The 21,473-nt window shown below is 46.3% G+C and overlaps 1 protein-coding gene across 1 annotated transcript in view; it reads left to right on the top strand.

Annotated features, from left to right (window-relative positions):
* Window positions 1–21,473, top strand: part of ANO2 (anoctamin 2) — a 341,658-nt gene that overhangs the window by 252,598 nt on the left and 67,587 nt on the right. The window contains exons 15-16 of the mRNA XM_024992694.2: window positions 7,214–7,288; window positions 18,018–18,213. Coding sequence (XP_024848462.1) covers window positions 7,214–7,288; window positions 18,018–18,213 — 271 coding nt within the window. The remainder of the gene's footprint in view (window positions 1–7,213; window positions 7,289–18,017; window positions 18,214–21,473) is intronic.

A 21,473-nucleotide genomic window follows, 5' to 3' on the forward strand; every position in this document is an offset into this window, starting at 1 on the left:
ATATTCAGGGTTGATTTCCTGCCCCTTTAGAAGTCTTCAAAGAAAGAGGACCACAGCTGGCTTCCTTTGAAGCCAAAATCCAGTTCTGTTCCAGGCATGATGCTTCCTGAGCAGTAGGCAAATATCATCTTTATTCTCCTTTACTGAATTCAAAGCAGTCTGTATTGGTTTAACATTGGCATAACTGAGCGTGTCTTTTCTCAATCCATACTTGAAGTAAATCTAAAATATTATAAACATCTGAATTAGAAACTTCAAGGAATCTACAGATACTATCCCCTCCAGGAGGCAGACTATAACTGTTTACCCCTCAAATGTGGGCTGCATGTAGTGACTTCCTTCCAAAGAGTAAAGGAGGGGAAAGAGTTACTGGACAGCTGGGAAACCCGACAAGCATCATGAGTGACAGGTCATATTATAGCTTGTCCCTTTGCTGTGATGAAATGAACATGATGTCAGATTGGTGCAAAACTAATTGCAGTTTCAGACTATGAATTTTAAGACATTATAACTAGGCTCAAGCACATCTTTATTAATCAAAGTAGGAACCATTTCAATCAACACATTTTTGCCAACGAGAAAGAAGTTTATTTATTCCTGTAGTGTAAAAATCCATGCTTCGGGATTAGATGGATTCTTGGAAAGCATTTTCTGCCTCCTGCTGGTTGTAGAAGCGTTTTCCCTGCAAAAAGTTGTCGAGATACTTGAAGAAGTGGTAGTTGGTTGGCGAGAGGTCAGGTGAATGTGACGGATGAGGCAAAACTTTGAAGCCCAATTCGTTCAACTTTTGAAGCAAAGCATTTGTTGTTGTGCGATGTGCATTTGAGCGTTGTCATGGAGAAGAATTGGGCCCTTTCTGTCGACCAAGGCCAGCTGCAGGCATTGTAGTTTTCATGCATCTCATCAATTTGCTGAGCATACTTCTCAGATGTAATGGTTTTGCTGGGACTCAGAAAGCTGTAGTGGATCAGACTGGCAGCAGACCACCACACAGTCACCGTGACTTTGCACTTTTGGCTTTACCTCTGTGGTCTTCCTCCTCCAAACCCATAGCTTCAACCTAATTCTGAAAAAACTTCAGAGAAGCCTGTACTGAGCAATGTTGTACAAAATCCTTGACTACTTACTCCTCAAAACTGACCAGGTCATCAGCAACAAGAAAAGTCTGACACATCATCATAGTTTAGAGGAGCCTAAGAAGACATGATGGCTAAAAATAATGTGGCATCTTACATGGGACTCTGGAGCAGAAAAGGAATATTAGGTGAAAACTAAGAAAATCCACATACAATGTGAGCTTTAGTTAATAATAAGGTACAGGGACTTCCCTGGTAGTCCAGAGGCTAAGGCTTTAAGCTTCCACAGCAGGGGTCATGGGTTTATTCCCTGGTCTGGCAACTATGATCCTGCATGCCGCTCAACGTGGCCAAAAAAAAAAAAAAAAAACATAATAAGGTACAATATTGGTTCATTGCTTGCAAAAAATGTACCCATACTAACATAATAAAGAAACTGGGTGCAGAATTGTGTGTGTGTATATATATATATATATATATATACATATATATATACACACACATGCACACTCACACATTGTACTATCTTTGAAGCTTTTCATAAATCTAAAGCTATTCTAAATTTTTAAAAAAGTTTATTTAAAGAAAAGAAAGTAGAGGAAGGAATTCTCATATGTTCCTGGTGAAAATGCAAAAATAGCACAGCCATTTTGTAAAACAGTCTGGCAGTTGCTTATAAACCAAAGACACACGCAACCCATGACTCAGCAATTCCACTACTTGGTATTAACCTAAAGCCTATGCGGACACCAAAGCCAGTGTGCAAATACTTCCAACAGCTTTATTCGTTAATTACCAACAACTGGAAGCAGTCCAGACATCTCTCAGCCAGTGATGGTTCCGTGAGACGTGGCAGGTCCATACAGTGAAATATTACTCAGCAATAAGAAAACGGAGTTCTGGGAATGTAGCGGAAGTGAATCCCAAATGCAGTGCATTGAGTGAGACAAGTCAGACTGGAAAGGAGCCATGCTATGGGAATTTACTTTTATGACATTTTGGAAAAGGCAACCCTGAAGGGACAGAGAATAGGTCTTGCCAGGAGCTGGAGACTGAGGGAGGTGATGGACCACGATGGATGGGGCAGTATTGAGGGGATGATGGTTCTGGTTTTGATTGTGGTCATGGTTACATGTGATACACACGTATTTATCAAAATTCACAAAATTGCATGCTAATAAGGTGCATTTTATTACATGATAATCATGCATTAATTTAAATAAATACAAACTCAGGGATGATTGACCACTTTTCAAGGCTGCCATCCCAGGATTTGAATAGGAGTCTCACCTACCGCGTTTGCAGTGCCTGCATTTCCTGCTGTTCAGTCTGCCAAAAGGACACTGCTGTGGTTTGCTGTGGATGTCACCATGCCACTTCCTGTTTGGAGACTTGGAAGCGAAAGCCGTAGTTTAGGGACAAGGACACAAGCATGGACAATGGCTAGGCTCCTGGCTTAACAGTGGTGAATTAGCTGAGTCCTTCCTGTCCACCCGCTTCTGATACAGTCATGACACAGACTTGACCTTACTTTTGGTGTGAGGCTTTGTGTGGCTTTTTGTTGGGGCTTCCCTGGTGGCTCAGATGGTAAAGAATCCACCTGCAATGTGGGAGACCTGAGTTCAATCCCTGGGTGGGAAGATCCCCTGGAAAAGGGAATGGCTACCCACTCCCAATATTCTTGCCTGGAAAATCCATAGACAGAGGAGCCTGGCAGGCTACAGTCCATGGGCTGCAAAGAGTCAGACACAACTGAGAGAGTAACACTTAGAGCTGACAGAGCGCTTTCCCAGGCATTCAGCTGTGTGATCTGTGCATGACCTCTGCCACTTCAGTGGGATGTGTGTCATCTCCGTGTTAAAAAGAGGGAGACTCTGAGAGCTCATGCTTACCTGTGTGTGCATGTGCATTGGCTTGGCCCCTCCATGGGTTGGCTAATTAATATAAAATACATGGTATAATAATCTGGCACAATAGATGTTACCGTTTATGCATTTTACAGATAAGGAATATAATTACTTTACAAATGAGGAAACAGAAGTTCTGGGAATTTCCCAAGGCCACTTGACTCGTATCAGAGCCAAGAGTTGAACTCAGAAGTTCAAGTTCCAAGTTCTTCTATGATCCCATGAGCTGGTTGTGTGACTTTTACATGGAGTGTAGTTAACTGGATGGTGTTTTGCCGTGAATATTCACATCTTTTCTGTGTCAGTGAGTGGAGATTGTAATTAGCATCCACCCAGGTGGTGCTAGTGGTAAAGAATCCACCTGTCTACTCAGGAGATGCAAGAGATGGGGGTTCAATCCCTGGATAGGAAGATCCCCTGGAAGAGAGCATGGAAACCCACTCCAGTATTGGTGCCTGGAGAATCCCATGGACAGAGGAGCCTGGCAGGCTATTGTCCATGGGGTCCCAAAGAGTCGGACATGACTTTAGTGACTTAGCATGCATAGAGGCTGGTCTGAATGCACCTCATCCCTGGCCTTAAGAAGGTGGATAACACTTGGCAGGAACCTTGGCCAAAACCCTCTCTGCCCCCTGGCCCCGCCCTTGGGTTTGCTAGTCATCCTCTACGATTATACTTATTTTTAGAGCCTTTTTCATCTGGGGCTGTGTTTCCTACTTCTCTGCTTGCACTTCCTTTTCTCCCATTTATTCTAAAACTGTCCATCTTGTCCCTGAGGACCATTCTGAGCCCAGTCTCATCCTCACTGACTGCTTCCTTGCCCCTTCCCCTGATTTCTTGGACCACGCACAGGTCTTTCTATCTCTCCTTGCCCTGCTCCCTACTCAGGGAGCCCCACTGGGGAGGAACTGGAGACACAGAACCTGTAACTGGAGCTTCCCCTTCCCTGCTCATCGCTGGCATTTCTGAGCACACCTGGCTTGCTGATTCTCAAGGCAGAACCTCTCATCCCCAGGCAAGAAGGCAGGAAAAGAGTCAGAGAATCATCCAGACTGTAATCATAATGAGAGAGGCCTCCAGATGAGCCCCACATAACCCTAGACTTCTTTTCATAATCCCCACAGAGTTATCATCTACCCACCTCTCGTCAGTTTTCTAATCAGAATCTTAAAGTAAGATACCACTGTGCTCAATCGTGTCCTACTCTTCTTGATCCCATGGACTTTAGCCCACCAGGCTCCTCTGTCCATGGGATTCTCCAGGCAAGAATACTGGAGTGCATTGCCATTTTTTTCTGTAGGATATCTTCCTGAACCAGGGGCTGAACCTGAGTCTCTTGCTTCTCCTGCATTGGCAGGCAGATTCTTTACCATTAGAGCCACCTGGGAAGCCAAGATACCACTAGTGTGATTGAAATTAAGAATGAGTACTGGGGACTTCCCTGGTGGTCCAGTGGTTAAGAATTCACCTTGCAATGCAAGGGATGCGGGTTTTATCCCTGGTCAGGGAACTAAGATCCCACCTGCAAAACAGCTAAGCGTGTGTGCCCGCAAGTACTGAGACTGTGTACTACAACTAGAGAATCCATGTGCTGCAATGAAAAATCCTACATGACATAGCAAAGATCCTGTGGGCTGCAACTAAGACCCGACACAGCCAAATAAATAAATAAATATTAAAAAGAAAACGAATAAAAAAAGAATGAATACTGAAGGCAGAGAGAAAGAAATACTAGTCCCTTTTGATGTCTGGCCTCATTTAGAGGACTTGCTTCAGTCCTAACAGAAATAGGTTTTTATAGTCCCACCTGTGCAGGATGGTCATGACCTGCAGTGACCTTGTTCTCACTGTGTGATGGAAAGTCTGCTGGGCTCAGAGTCTGGAGACCTGATCCTATCGGAGCCTATGAGAAACCGAGCATCCCTTGTTGACGTCATGGGTACCTGAGAGCGTTGGTCACTGAATGACTCCAGCCTTAAAGCTCTTTTTTAAAAAATTGGGATATAATTGCTTTACACTGTTGTGTTATTTTCTGCTGTAGACTGAAGTGAATCAGCTATAAGATCCCCTAGAGAAGGGCATGGCTACCCATTCCAGTGTTTCTTGCCTTGAGAATTCCATGGACAGAGGAGCCTGGTGGGCTATAGTCCATGGGGTCTTGAAGAGTTGGGCACAACTGAATGACTAACATTTCACTTTATACATTTATCCCCTCCCTCTTGGACCTCCCTCCCACCCCTCTAGGTCATTACAGACCACCGAGCTGTTAATGCTTATTTCCACCCCGTTGTAGTCACCTCAGCCCTATGCTTAGCTCCAGACATGTCTTGAGAAAGATATACCATTCCTTTCCTCAAATCCCACCCAGGCTCACTCCCAGGATAACCCACATTCCTGAACTGGCACGGGATTCCTCCCATATAACTCCCATCCCATTAAACAGGGAGCCCCCTGGGGACAGTGACTATATCCACTGTCCTCTGTCTCCCCACTGTGCATGGCCACAAAGTCTGCACACAGTTGGCTCACAGAGGCTTTTAGGAAGATTTTCAGGCCAAGAAGGCCCTTCACTTACAGTGGTGATGGTGGTTTCGTTGCTCAGTCATGTCTGACTCTTTGCGACCCTATGGACTGTAGCCCGCCAGGCTCCTCTGTGGGATTCTCCAGGCAAGAATACTGGAGTGGGTTGTCATTTCCTCCTCTAGGGGATCTTCTGATACAGGGATCGAATCTGAGTCTCCTGCATTGCAGGCAGATTCTTTACTGCTGAGCCACTGGGGAAGCCTACAGTACAAGCTTTCAAAGCCTAGATGGCACTGTTGCTAGAGTCAGATCAGGTGTGTTCTGAAATCTGGTGAGGAGGGAGAGAGAAGCAGAAAGGGGCCTGGAATGCTGGCTTGCCGAGTTAGACAGGCTGCAGAAATGCAGGAGCCCTACCTCGCCAGCGTGGAGGGCTTTGCCGTTTCCACTGCATCTTCCCCAGCATGGCTTTAGCTGGCCTTCGAGGCAACCTTGTAGTTGGCAGGGCACTATATCCGTTCTAATTGTAAAGAATGGCAGCTCAAAGAAATCCAGTTGTTCAGTCGTTCAGTCGTGTCTGACTCTTCATGACTTCATGGACTGCAGCACGCCAGGCTTCCCTGTCCATCATCATCTCCCAGGGTTTGCTCAAACTCACGTCCATCAAGTCGATGATGCCATCCAACCGTCTCATCCTCTGTCGTCCCCTTCTCCTCCTGCCTTCATTCTTTCCCAGCATCAGGGTCTTTTCCAGTGAGTCAGCTCTTCCCATCAGGTGGCCAAAGTATTGGAGCTTCAGCTTCAGCATCAGTCCTTCCAATGAATATTCAGGGTTGACTTCCTTTAGGATTGACTTCTCTGATCTCCTTGCAGTCCAAGGGGCCCTGAAGAGTCTTCTCCAACACCACAGTTCAAAAGCATCAAATCCAGTGCCCAGGCTAAAATTATGTGGCAGTTAATTGGCAGAGGTTTTTACCCCTCGTACCTGGTGGGCTTCACCCTACCAGGTGAGGGATCTAAGAGGGCAGGGAAGGCGGATGTGGTCAGGGATATGGAGGTCCCAAGAGAGCAGGGGGTGAACTGGATGGAGTCTGGTTCTCAGCCAGACTGATAGCAAGGCCTCAGCTGAGCCTGCACCTTGAGTTGTCTGCCTTTGTGACCAGGGGAGAACAGTTGTTTTGGAGGGAACAAATAACAACACGTACAGGTTCTTTGAAGAACAAAAATTGTGGGTAATTTGCACACTCGGGATCTGAGGTCAGTGGTGATGTCTGATATAAATGATGATCTATTCTAGGATGCTGCTCTGTGGTCATTTGTATCTATCATTTGTCCCCCACTTTACCACGTTCGTGTGTTTCTCATTAAAATAAAGCAAATAAAACCATCTTGTGCATGAGTCAGGATGAGGGTCATGACTGTGCCCATTTAGCAGATGAAGAAATAGAAAGAAATGTTAAGAGGCACAGCAAAGATCGCACAGCAGATAGAGCGGTTGAACTGAAACTTTAGCCCAGTGTGAGGCTGAAATCAGATCTAGAAGTCACAGAATTAGGAGAGCTGTTGTTGATGTGGAAGGTAAGGCATCAGAGACCAAAAACGTCTCTAAGTAGAGTGATGAATGATACACACATTTATGGAAAACTGAGGGACATTTTATATCTGTTACTTACAGCATCTGATGGTCACTGTTCTCCTGTTTCTCCCCAGGACGATGAAGATAAGCTGACCTGGAAAGATCGTTTCCCAGGTTACCTGATGAACTTCGCCTCCATCTTGTTCATGGTAATTTCCTGGTGGGAATACCTGGTTCTGCCATGTGCATGGGGATCCTGCTGTGTGAATGCTGGGGGTGTTAGTCTGTGATGTTTCGAGGATGATGAGGGGCTAGTGAAGATGAAGCCATGGTCCTCTCAGAGGGACAGGAGACAGGTTCGACTGCTGGTCCAGGAAGATCCCACATGCTGGGAAACCTGTGCACCACAACTATTGAGCGTTGGTGCACAGAGCCCAGGAAGTGTGACCCTGAGCCTACGTGCTGCAACTACCAAAGCCCTTGTGCCTCGAGTCCCTGCTCCGCAGCAAGAGAAGCCACTGCCAGGAGAAGGCCACACAATGCAACGAAGAGTAGCCCCTGCTCACCCCAACTGGAGAAAAGCTTGCACAGCAATGAAGACCCAGCACAGGCAAAAATAAACAGATGAATAAAATTATTAAAATGCATTCCAAGTTGGATAATAAATTGTATAGCCCCCTACCAGTTTGTTTTTTTTTTAAATCCTTATATTATGCTAACTTTTCCCCCCATTTTTTTTTCATTTTTTAAAAAATCCAGTCTCCAGAAGGGGCTTGGCATTACCCTAGAATAAGGTGTGGAGTTTGAAATAAAGGGGTCAGGATGATGTTTGTAAAAGAGTGGCTTTTATTGTTACAGAATTAGCCCAGGGCACCTTTGACAATGAAGTTGAGTATCCAGTATCATTTCCTCTTCTACCCGTAGTGACTAACCCTTGGCAGAAGATGCCAGGACCATGACCACGAGGAGGCTTTTAGCGATGCCAGTCTGTCATCTGTTGGGGGTATTTTTCATGGAGTGATGAGAGCCAAGAAAAGTGCAGTGCAGCGTTCATCTTCCTCATCCATGGGAGAGGCCTGGCTGGACAAAGATGAAGCTTCTCTTTCTTCTCCAACCCAGCGTATGGAGCTAATGCTCTTTTCCTTTTTGAATGAATCCTCTTTTTGTGTCCTTTTTCTATGGGAGGATTATCAGAGGCAATTCCCTCCCTTTAGAGCAGGGTGCCTAAACTTTCCTCCCACGCCCAAGATAACCATTGGCTCATGTTTGTATATCAGAGACCAGTCATCAGAAACCCTCCTCCATCACTTGGATTATCAAGTGGCCTCCTAACTCAGCTCCCTGCTGTTACTCTGGCCCCAGCCTGCTGATCTTTTCCAAATCTAGGTCACATCACATTACTCCTCTGCTCAAAACTCTTTAAAGGCATCACATCTTGAGGCCAAAATCTTTGTTCTGTGTTCACGGATGCTGAACAGAAATATGGAGACCTTTCAATTCAGTCACTCAGTTGTGTCCGACTGCTTGTGACCGCAGGGACTGCAGCACGCCAGGCTTCCCTGTTCTTCACTATCTCCTGGAGCTTGCTCAAACTCATGTCCATCGAGTTGGTGATGCTATCCAACTTTCTTATCCTCTGTCATCCCCTTCTCCTTCTGCCTTCCATCTTTCCCAGCATCAGGGTCTTTTCTAATTAGTCAGTTCTTCTCATCGGGTGGCCGAAGTATTGGAACTTCAGCTTCAGCATCTGTCCTTCCAAGAAGGAAGAAAGTGGCTTTATTTCTTTGCCAGGCAGAGAGGGAGCACAGTAGTCTTGCACCTCAAGAACTGTGCCCCCTTCCCTGGGGAGTAGGAAGAGGTCTTATAGCCAGGACTATGGTCAGGGGTATGTGGTAAAGATCAAGGTCGTGACAGTTTTGCATTCTTCTTTCTTCTGCAAAGTTTCAAAACAGCCACAACACTGGGTCTGTTTGGATCCAAGGGTGGTGATGCTGACAATTTAGGGAGTGTGCAGGGTCTCAGTGTGCCTGCTCAGTCGTTTCAGTCATGTCTACTCTTTATGACTCCATGGACTGTAGCCCTCCAGGCTCCTCTGTCCATGGGATTTCCCAGGCAAGAATACTGGAGTGGGTAGCCAGTCCCTTTTCCAAGGGAGCGCACCCTTATTGTATGGGTGCCATGGTCTTCTCAACTTCCATTCAGAATGCAAGTCCCGGAGGGTAGGGACCAGATTAGCTGTCCCTCCTGTGTCTCTCGTTGTGTGAAATTAGGACTCTGGGCTCCATAACATGGCTTCCACTGCAATTTGGCTGTATCCAGATGTAAGATTATGGAATTCAAACACTAAGAGCCACAAGAATGTACTGTGCAACTTGGGGAACACAGCCAATATTTTGTAATAACTGTAAATGGAAAGTAAAGTTTAAACATTGTATTAAAGAGGCTCCCCTGGTGGTCCAGTGATTAGGACTCTGAGTGTCCACTGCAGGGAGTACAGGTTTGATCCCTGGTCAGGGAATTGGCCAAAAAAAATGTATTAAAAAAGACCCACCAAGAGACCCAGAGGCCATGATAGGTGACCACATGCAGGAGGGGGAAACTGCCAGAGCTGAGGGTCAGCAAATCTTTACCAAACATGTTGCATGCAGGAGGCACCTCTCTGTAGTTGCAAAAGGCACAGAGAGAAGTACATGATCAATTTCCCCTTTTGGTCCAGCTGGGGGACCTGATCACAAACATGAAATACAGCTCACATGGTGCAGTAAGTGGTCAGAAAACACTTGTTGAATTTAATAAACAAAATCAATAACACAGCCAGAGTGATGAGAAGAGTGCTGGATTTGGTGCCAAAAGTCCTGGGTTGAGCTTGGAACCATAGAGAAGAATTCAGATCCTGGATGGAACTAAATTGTATCTACCAAAGCTGTAGCACGTGTGGTTACTATAAGAAATCATGCTAAAGTAGGTGTGGCTGCAATAATGAAATCAGGAGGGCACACATGGATTAGCTGGTTTTTTAATACTGATATTTTATGAATATGTAATACCATTCATCCGATTAATTGAGTTATTATAAGCATTAGCTTAAAGTTCAGTAATATCTCGCCTTAATCAAGTGATATTTAGTGAGAGGCATGTTCTTCAAAATGACCATGGGAAATGTGGGTAGAATCTGTGAGTAGATAAAATCACTGTTTGTTGGCCTTTGTCTTTTTTGATAGCATGTTGCTGAAACATTAGTCTGTAATTTTTAATTATTCATTATGCTATGCTTAAAGCAATTAATGTGAGAGCTATTTTGTTTTCTTGATAATTGGATGTAGTGATTAGAACATGTTTTGTATTACACGAGAGTTTTTTTTAGCTTTTTATTTTATATTGGAGTATTGTTGTATTTCCTCTTCTTTGGGATGGTTTTGGTCACTGTGTCCCGTGCAGTGTTATGAACCTCCATCCATAGTTCCTCAGGACCTTTGTCTATCAGATCTAATCTCTTGAATCTATTTGTCACCTCCACTGTATGATAATGAGGGATTTGATTTAGCGCATGTGTGAATGGTCTAGTGGTTTTCCCTACTTTCTTCAATTTAATTTTGCAATAGGAGCTCGTAATCTGAGCCACAGTCAGCTCCAGGTCTTGTGTTTACTGACTGTATAGAGCTCCTCCATCTTTGGTTGCAAAGAACATAATCAATGTGATTTTGGTATTGATCATCTGGTGATGTCTATATGTAGGGTCGTCTCTTGGTTTGTTGGAAAAGGGTGTTTATTATGATCAGGATGTTCTCTTGACAAAACTCTGTTAGCCTTTGCCTTGCTTCACTTTGTACTCCAAGGCCAACCTTGCTTGTTATTCCGGGTATCTCTTGACTTCCTTTTGCATTTCAATCCTCTATGGTGAAAATCACATCTTTTTTTTGGTATTAGTTCTAGAAGATCTTGTAGGTCTTCATAGAATCGTTCAGCTTCTTTGAAGTGGTTGAGGCATAGACTTGGGTTACTGTGATGTTCAGTAGTTTGCCTTGGAAATTAACAGAGATCCTTCTGCTGTTTCCAAGCGCTGCATTCTGTACTCTTTTTGTTGACTATGCGTACAGCTGATGAACAATGTCATGCTAGTTTCGGGTTGACAGCAAAGCAACTCAGCCATACGTGGGCGTGTGTCCATTCTCCCTCTGTGGATCAACTGTTGTTGTTGATGATGATGGCTTTGCCATGTATCTCGCGGACCTCGGACCAGTCCCATTGCTGCTTCTTGGTCCTCGTTTTCCTTGTCTGTGAGATCAAAGGCTGGATGTGGATGATCCCTAAAGGCTGAAATTCCTTAGTTTCTACCATGATCTGGGAGCTGGGTTTGTAATATGTGCCTTGTGAGCTTGAGCAAATCACCTCCTACACCTGTTTCCTCACCTGCAAATTGATCCTGGCATGGGGTCGGTGCTCTCCAAGCTCTTCCCACTTGAAAATTGCGAATCTTGAGGTGTTTGTGGGAGACACCAAAGGAGAGGTTCAGAAGAGTGGGATGGAAAATCAAGACCAGGGAAGTTGGGGTGGCAGAGCACAGCATCTGGGTGCTGAAGAGGGGCATGAAGGTGGAGCCAAGAAGGAGAGAGGGTGGGGAAAAGGGGTGCCCTGAGTGAGTGGAGCAGGGCCTCTAGAAGAGGAAGAATCTCAAGAAGTGAGGATTCTGAGCCGGTAGGTCTAGACTATTCGCCTGTTTCTCAAGCTCACAGGTGAGATGGCGGGGTCCAAACCACACTTTGGGTGACCAGGAAGCATGCTCTGTCCTCAGCTTGGCGGCAGGGGGGCGTCTTAAAGAAGGAGGTGGAAGCTGGTCTCCTCCCCACCCCTAGGACCCCAAAACAGGGGATGTTTTTGCCATGGCTGTTTCCCCCATCCTCTCTGTACACCTAGCCCTAGGTGTGTGCGCGCACACACAAACACACACACTCTTCGATGCCCTGGTCTCTCCACTTTGCTGCATCAATGCTTCCATCACTGGCCTTCACTGCAAAGGCGATTTTGAGGGGAAAGAATCTCACAGCATGTTTTCCAGGCCCTTGCTGTCTGGCTGTGACGATCCCAGAGGAGAGGGAGGTGGGATGTCTCTGTTGTTGGTGGGCAGTGATGTCATGTCCAGGTTTCCCTATGTCCAGGGTCCTCATCCCTCCCCGGTCCTGGGGGCTGAGATTCTACCACCCCGCCCACACCCCATCAGGGGAGGGGCCTCCCACCAAGTGTTTTTCTCATCTAACCTCTCCTCCACCCCCCCCCCCCACCCCCTGCACACACACAGCTTCCCTCTCCCCAGGGCCGCTGCCATCCTGCCTTCCTTACAGAGGGGCCCCTTTTTCTCACCATCGTCCACAGACACATGTTTGTAAAGCACACAAGGATGCACAGTACACGGCTGAGGCTGTCACCGGCACCCCCGGTGGCCCGGGACTTCTGCACGTGGCCACATCTGCAACCCATTCTCCAGCGCAGCCCACCCAGGTGTCATTCACGGGCTGCAGGGGCCAGAGGCTCCACCCTCCTCCTCTCCCCTCACCACCCCCATCCCCTACCCTCTTCCTCCCCTCCTTTCTAGAGAGGGGACACCACAGTCCAGGGCAGTGTGTTTTCTCACAGGAACCTTTCACCTGGCTCTTTCTCTCCCCATGTTTTTCATTTCGTCCTCCCCAGCCAGCATCCACCCCTCCTTCCCCACCCAGAGGGGATGTGACTTGAACTGCCTCCTTTTGCAGAAAGAATTCAAGAAAGAAGACTCTACCGATGGAAAGGAATTAGAGCCTTGACCTGAGCAGGTCACACACCTAGCCGATCCCCTCCACCTTCTGCCCCTCACATCCTTGTGCTTCATGGAAACGGCCCCTCCTTGACTGTGATGGGAGGGGAGAGGGAGTCTCGTCGTTCTTAGGTTCTGGAAAAAGGAAGTAGGGCTGGCCCTCCAGGTCAAGTGGCTGGTAAACTCTCCTTCTAATTTTCTAGTGGAGTCTTTAGGGTTTTCTATGTAGAGGATCATGTCATCTGCAAATAGTGAGAGTTTTACTTCTTCTTTTCCAATTTGGATTCCTTTTATTTCTTTTTCTGCTCTGATTGCTGTGGCCAAAACTTCCAAAACTATGTTGAATAGTAATGGTGAAAGTGGGCACCCTTGTCTTGTTCCTGACTTTAGAGGAAATGCTTTCAATTTTTCACCATTGAGGATAATGTTTGCTGTGGGTTTGTCATATATAGCTTTTATTATGTTGAGGTATGTTCCTTCTATTCCTGCTTTCTGGAGAGTTTTTATCATAAATGGATGTTGAATTTTGTCAAAGGCTTTCTCTGCATCTATTGACATAATCATACGGTTTTTATTTTTCAATTTGTTAATGTGGTGTATTACATTGATTGATTTGCGGATATTGAAGAATCCTTGCATCCCTGGGATAAAGCCCACTTGGTCATGGTGTATGATCTTTTTAATGTGTTGTTGGATTCTGATTGCTAGAATTTTGTTAAGGATTTTTGCATCTATGTTCATCAGTGATATTGGCCTGTAGTTTTCTTTTTTTGTGGGATCTTTGTCAGGTTTTGGTATTAGAGTGATGGTGGCCTCATAGAATGAGTTTGGAAGTTTACCTTCCTCTGCAATTTTCTGGAAGAGTTTGAGCAGGATAGGTGTTAGTTGCAGGATATAAAATCAACACACAGAAATCCCTTGCATTCCTATACACTAATAATGAGAAAACAGAAAGAGAAATTAAGGAAACAATTCCATTCACCATTGCAACGGAAAGAATAAAATACTTAGGAATATATCTACCTAAAGAAACTAAAGACCTATATATAGAAAACTATAAAACACTGGTGAAAGAAATCAAAGAGAACACTAATAGATGGAGAAATATACCATGTTCACGGATTGGAAGAATCAATATAGTGAAAATGAGTATACTACCCAAAGCAATTTATAGATTCAATGCAATCCTTATCAAGCTACCAACAGTATTCTTCACAGAGCTAGAACAAGTAATTTCACAATTTGTATGGAAATACAAAAAACCTTGAATAGCCAAAGCGATCTTGAGAAAGAAGAATGGAACTGGAGGAATCAATCTACCTGACTTCAGGCTCTACTACAAAGCCACAGTTATCAAGACAGTATGGTACTGGCACAAAGACAGAAATATAGATCAATGGAACAAAATAGAAAGCCCAGAGATAAATCCACACATATATGGACACCTTATCTTTGACAAAGGAGGCAAGAATATACAATGGATTAGAGACAATCTCTTTAACAAGTGGTGCTGGGAAATCTGGTCAACCACTTGTAAAAGAATGAAACTAGAACACTTTCTAACACCATACACAAAAATAAACTCAAAATGGATTAAAGATCTCAATGTAAGACCAGAAACTATAAAATTCCTAGAGGAGAACATAGGCAAAACACTCTCTGACATACATCACAGCAGGATCCTCTATGACCCACCTCCCAGAATATTGGAAATAAAAGCAAAAATAAACAAATGGGACCTAATTAACCTTAAAAGCTTCTGCACATCAAAGGAAACTATTAGCAAGGTGAAAAGACAGCCTTCAGAATGGGAGAAAATAACAGCAAATGAAGCAACTGACAAACAACTAATCTCAAAAATATACAAGCAACTCCTACAGCTCAACTCCAGAAAAATAAATGACCCAATCAAAAAATGGGCCAAAGAACTAAATAGACATTTCTCCAAAGAAGACATACAGAGGGCTAACAAACACATGAAAAGATGCTCAACATCACTCATTATCAGAGAAATGCAAATCAAAACCACTATGAGGTACCATTTCACACCAGTCAGAATGGCTGCGATCCAAAAGTCTACAAGTAATAAATGCTGGAGAGGGTGTGGAGAAAAGGGAACCCTCTTACACTGTTGGTGGGAATGCAAACTACTACAGCCACTATGGAGAACAGTGTGGAGATTCCTTAAAAAACTGGAAATAGAACTGCCTTATGATCCAGCAACCCCACTGCTGAGCATACACACTGAGGAAACCAGAAGGGAAAGAGACACGTGTACCCCAATGTTCATCGCAGCACTGTTTATAATAGCCAGGACATGGAAGCAACCTAGATGTCCATCAGCAGATGAATGGATAAGAAAGCTATGGTACATATACACAATGGAGTATTACTCAGCCATTAAAAAGAAAACATTTGAATCAGTTCTAATGAGGTGGATGAAACTGGAGCCTATTATACAGAGTGAAGTAAGCCAGAAAGAAAAACACCAATACAGTATACTAATGCATATATATGGAATTTAGAAAGATGGTAACAATAACCCTGTGTACGAGACAGCAAAAGAGACACTGATGTATAGAACAGTCTTATGGACTCTATGGGAGAGGGAGAGGGTGGGAGGATTTGGGAGAATGGCATTGAAACATGTAAAATATCATGTATGAAACGAGATGCCAGTCCAGGTTCGATGCACGATACTGGATGCTTGGGGCTAGTGCACTGGGACGACCCAGAGGGATGGTATGGGGAAGGAGGAGGGAGGAGGGTTCAGGATGGGGAACACATGTATACCTGTGGCGGATTCATTTTGATATTTGGCAAAACTAATACAATTATGTAAAATTTAAAAATAAAACAAACAAACAAAAAAAAAACTCTCCTTCTAAACATAGTGCCCAGAGACCTCTGTGCCAGTTGTCGTCTGTTGTTCAGTCGCTAAGTCTGAACTCTTTGCAACCCCATGGACTGCAGGTCTCCAGGCTTCCCTGTCCTTCACCAGCTCCCAGAGTTTGCTCAAATTCATATCCATGGAGCCGATGATGCCGTCCAACCATCTCATCCTCTGTTGCCCCCTTCTCCTGCTGCCCTCAGTCTTTCCCAGCATCAGAATCTTTTCCAATGAGTCAGCTCTTCCCATAAGGTGGTCAAAGTATTGGAGCTTCAGCATCAGTCCTTCCAATGAATATTCAGGGTTGATTTCCTTTAGGATTGACTGCTTTGGCCTCCTTGCAGTCCAAGGGACCCCCAACAGCCCCCATTTAAATGGCCTGGTAAAGTGATGCTTTGCTCACCCTGAGGACCAAGAGTCTAAAATTCTCATCCTGAAAAAAAATAAAATAAAATAAAATTCTCACCCTGGATTTCTTTCCCTTTTTTCTCCTTCAAGCCACCTTTCGTACCCACCCCCTAAAGCTCTGCCTCTAACCCTTGTCAGCTCAGATACATTCAATGGCTCCTTGTTGCCTTTCAATAAAGATGTATTTTATTTTTGATTTTTAAACTAATTTGTGAATTCTTAAAATATTATTTATCCATTTTTTACATATTATTTGGCTGTGTTGGGTTTACTTGAGGCACACAGGCTCTTCATAGCATCACATGGATCCTTCGTTGTTGTGCGTGGGCTGTCTAGTTGTGGCTCCTGGTCTTCATAGCTCCAGTGGCTCCCTGGTGGCTCAGTGGTAAAGAATCCGCCTGCCAGTACAGAAGACATGGGTTCAGTCCCTGGGTCGGGAAGATCCCCTGGAGAAGGAAATGGCAACCTGCTCCAGTATTCTTGCCTGTGAAATTTCATAGACAGAGGAGCCTGGTGGGCTATAGTCCATGGAGGCAGAAAAGAGTTGGACACAACTGAGCGACTAAAATAAACAGATGCGTGTCTTAGTAGTCGCAGCACGCAGGCTTGGTTGCCCCTTGCCATGTGGCATCTTAGTTTGCTGGGATCAAGCTGGAGTCCCCTGCATTGCAAGGCGGATTCTTAACCACTGAATCACCAGGGAAGTCCCTAAAATATGCATTTTAAATCCCCTTCTTCACAAACTCTTCCCTAGCTCCTTTGTACTGTCAGTCGTGTTCACAACAACACTGTTCACTTGATACAACTCCATCACTAATTATTATTTAGTATTTACTATGGTTGAACTTAGCCCCATAGTAGAGTGCAAGCTCCCCAATGAAAGGAATCACAGCACCTGTGTCCTACACCATGCATTCAGTGTCTGTCTTCTTTTCTTTTTTTACATTTTTATAGATTAGTTTTATTTATAAGACTTCTCAGTGATAAAGAACCTTCCTGCCAAACAGGAGACGTGGGTTTGACCCCTGGGTCAGGAAGATCCCCTGGAAAAGGAAATAACAACCCACTCTAGTATTGAAGAAGTGAAGTGAAAGTCTCTCAGTCGTGTCTAACTCTTTGTGACCCCATGGATATACAGTCCATGGAATTCTCCAGGCCAGAATACTGGAGTGGGTAACCTTTCCCTTCTCCAGGGGATCTTCCCAACCCAGGGATCTAACCCAGGTCTCCCATATTGTAGGTGGATTCTTTACCATCTAAGCTGCAAGGGAAGCCCAAGAATACCGGAATGGGTAGCCTATTCCTTCTCCAGTGGATCTTCCCAAGCCAGGAATCGAACCAGAGTCTCCTGCATTGCAGGCGGGTTCTTTACCAACTGAACTATCAGGGAATCTCTATTCTGGTATGGACAGAGGAGCCTGGCGTGCTGCAGTCCATGGGGTCACAAGGAGTTGGACGTGACTTAGAGACTAAACAACAAATTTTACAATTTCTTGTAATTGAATGAGAAATTTTTAAATTCTATGATGCTTTACAATTTCCAGAAGTTTCACACACATGATTTAATATAATTCCATAATAACTCTTTTCCTTACCCCTGTATTGCCCTGCCCCCCACTGGTAACCTTACTCTGTGTGTGTGTGCTTGTGTGTTATAGGCCATTTGGAATCTAGTAAAAGGGAGAGACAGTCTCTCCTGGAAAATGCCCCGTGCAGGAATTTGCGTGAGTTTCCAGGGTTGGCAGTGCCTTGCTGTCCCCCAGGTTAACACTACCTGATGTGGCACAGAATCTAGCCGTAGGTGGGCAGCGGCTGTCCACTGACCTGTGACTCTCCCTGTTTTCCCTAACAGATCGCCTTGACGTTCTCCATCGTCTTTGGGGTCATCGTCTATCGCATCACTACTGCGGCTGCTCTCTCTCTCAACAAGGCCACACGCTCCAACGTCCGGGTGACAGTGACGGCCACGGCAGTCATCATCAACCTGGTGGTCATTCTCATTCTGGACGAGATCTACGGTGCCGTGGCCAAGTGGCTCACCAAAATCGGTACGGAGTCGCCACCTCCCACGCTCCCCTGGGACCCCCTAGGGTGAGGTCAGTTCAGTGTGTGCAGGGTTTCTGGCAGCAGTGACCCAACATAAAGCAAAGGAAGTCCAGAGCACTTGAAGCGGAGAAACGAGAAGGTGCAGGGTGTGTCCTGACCAGGCAGGAATCCTTCCTGGAATATTCTCAATCAGTAGTCCCCCAGCCCAAGTTGATGGCCTCTGTATCCCCCAAGAGAGTCATGGGGTCTGTTCTTTCTGCTTCCCTGGTGGCTCAGTGGTAAAGAAGCCACCTGCCAGTGCAGGAGATGTGGGTTCCATCCCTGTGTCGGGAAGATCCCCTGGAGAAGGAAATGAATGGCACCCCACTCCAGTATTCTTGCCTGGGATAATCCCATGCACAGAGGAGCCTGGCAGGTTACAGTCCACGTGGTCACAAAGAGTTGGACACAACTTAGCCACTAAGCATGCTATTCTTTTTAGCCTAACCTAGAAGCAAAAGGGCTTCAACACTTCCTGCTTTAAAAAAAAAAAAAAAAAAAAAGGCCACGTTCTCTCTCTCCTTATTTTCCCAGCAACATTTACAAAGTTGGGAAAGTCTCTTGATACTTGAGCCCAAGAGGGTCTTATCTGCCCCATATTGTCAGAGGCCCCCACAAATCCATGCATTCCCCCGGCTCTGAGCAGACTTCAAAGGAGTGTATCGGGCTTCCCAAGCTCCCAGCCAGTGAGAAAAATGCAGTGGCCTCAGCGTTCAGACGTGTCATTCGAGCCACAAGCTGCTGTTGATTGAGCACCACTTTCCTGCACTTGTGCTTCTTAGTTGGGACGGGGCGGGGAGGGGGCTGCAGGGAGCTGAGACCCTCTCCTCACTGTCTTTATCCTGGGTGGCCTGGAGGCATCTCTTTCCCTCACTGAGTCTAGCGACCAATGGTCTCAGCCTCTCAGTAACCTCAGGGGAGCGGAATTCGTGAAGGGATGTTTTTAATGTGCTATCAAGTTGGAAGTGGACACTTGACCAGATAACTCCCCTCTTCAAGGGAGCCTTTCCTGGGGGTGCAGAGAATTTCAGAAAGGTTTCACTAATGGCAGTGGGCACCTGTTAGGGACAGAGAGTGCTGAAAGGTCATGTGGAGGCTGTCACAGTGGTGGACGGTTCATCACCTCTGCCCATAGCACGCTGGCTAAAAGCAGCCTGATCAGGAAGAGGCTGGAAACGTGTGGAAGCTTGTGGACGCTCCATGACCAAGAAAGGTCTCTGCCACTCACTCCAGCCAGGCCACACTGCCCTGGAGAACTGCCCTTCCGCCTGATATCTCAGTTCTCTCCTCCCCAGCCTGCTCCCTAGTAGATCTTAGCCCACGGTTGTTGGTGCATTTATGGGTGAAATGTATCTCTCTTTTCACTCACGCATTCAGATTTTTTTTTTCAAGGAGTACCATCAGGCAAGGTATTCTGTAGGCCACAGGAGAGGCTAAAGCAAGCTTTTATGCATTCGTGGTTTCAACCCTGCCTACTGCCCAAAGGACTTGAGGAAATGTGAAAATGAACCAGGGAAGGACTTCCCTGGTGGTCCAGTGGCTAAGACTCCACACTCCCAATGCAGGGGGCCTGGGTTGGATCCCTGGTTAGGGAACTAGATCCCCGCATGCTGCACCTAAGATCCTGCATGCCACAGCTGAAGGTCCCATGTGTCCCACCCAAGGCCTGGTGCAGCCAACTTAAAAAGAGAGAGAGAGGGGGATGATCCAGGAAAATGCAGAGTTGCCATGATGCAGGAGTGACTGGAAGATGTGACAAAGAGATCCAAAGACAAGAGTTGTTCTTACTGGCAGAGTTCACACACTGATGAGACGCTCACACACAGCAGGGTGACCGGCCGACCTGCCGGCAGAGGTGTGGTTTCAGAGCCCCCAGGCCTGTAAGGAACATGAAACTGAGGATAAGGTACCTGGCGGAATGAGGGTCCTGCCAAGCTCAGGGGCTCCCTCTGCCTTCTCACGCTGGCTTTAATGCCCGTCTGGCATCCTGCCCCTGGTCTCCTGGTGCATGAGGAGGTGGTGACCATGTGCTTTGCTCACCAGGTGCAAACAGCTGGGGTAAACAACCCCAAGAGTTCTTGAGTGTTTCTTGCAAAGCTGGGCGATGGAAGACTCATTCCCTGGGAGGTCCCTGGACTGGCCCTGGTCTAGGCCTAGCTGAGGTCCATCTTGCCACAAATATTTATGACAAAAGACAGAATTTGTTGACTGCCTTGAGTGTGATGGATGGGCTCCACAGTGATAGATAAAGATGGAGATTGTCTTCCCGGTGACCAGGATAACAGCGGTCATGGGCTCGGGCACAAGACACACCATCTGGAGGTGACGAGGTCCTGGTGGTTCAAGGACTGAGCAGAAGCCCGTGACTGGGGGACGGGGTTGCTAGGGAAACAGGGATGCTTTGAGACCTTGTTGGCCAAGGCACACTGTGCTAAGTGTGTGGCCCGGTTCACAAGCTTCAGTCCCTGACGTTTGTGAGTCTCAATGAATAGGCAGGGCAAGGACTGTCTTAGTCCCCGGTGATGTGTTCTATCCTGGAGGGGTCACAGGGTGTCACAGGGACAGGATCCAGTTCCTGGAGGAGGGAGGAAGCAAGAACGGGGCAGGACCAGGAGGGGGCTTGGCATCTTGGGAGGTCACGGTCTAAGGCAAGACCCTGGGGTCACCAGGAAGATCAGCTCAAGGACAGCTTCTGTCTCAGTCTGTTCTGGCTGCTATAACAAAATACCATGGACTGGATGGTTGACAAACAGAAACTCATGCCTCAGGGCTCTGGAGTCCAGGACGAGGGCACCAGTGTAGACGGCTCCTGGTGAAGGGCCTCTTCCGGGCTGCTGATGGCTACCTCCTTGCTGTGTCCTCAAGTGGTGGAAGGGGCTAGGAGCACCACGGGGTCTTTTATAAGAGCGCTCATCCCACGCTCATCCCATTGCTTGGTGGCTCAGCAGTAAAGAATCTGCCTGCAATGCAGGAGACGTGGGTTCGATCCCTGGGTCAGGAAGATCCCCTGGAGGAGGGTATGGCAACCCACCCCAGTATCTTTGCCTGGAGAATCCCATGGACAGAGGAGCCTGGTGGGCCACAGTCTATGCGGTCGCAAAGAGTTGGACATGACTGAGCAATTAACGCTTCCAGTTTCACAATCCCATTCCTGAGGGCTCCACCCTTATGACCTAAGCACCTCCCAGAGTCCCCACCCCCTCATACCATCCCCTCTGGGGGC

This window comes from Bos taurus, chromosome 5 (genome assembly GCF_002263795.3).
Source record: "Bos taurus isolate L1 Dominette 01449 registration number 42190680 breed Hereford chromosome 5, ARS-UCD2.0, whole genome shotgun sequence".
NCBI classification, from domain to species: Eukaryota; Metazoa; Chordata; class Mammalia; order Artiodactyla; family Bovidae; genus Bos; species Bos taurus.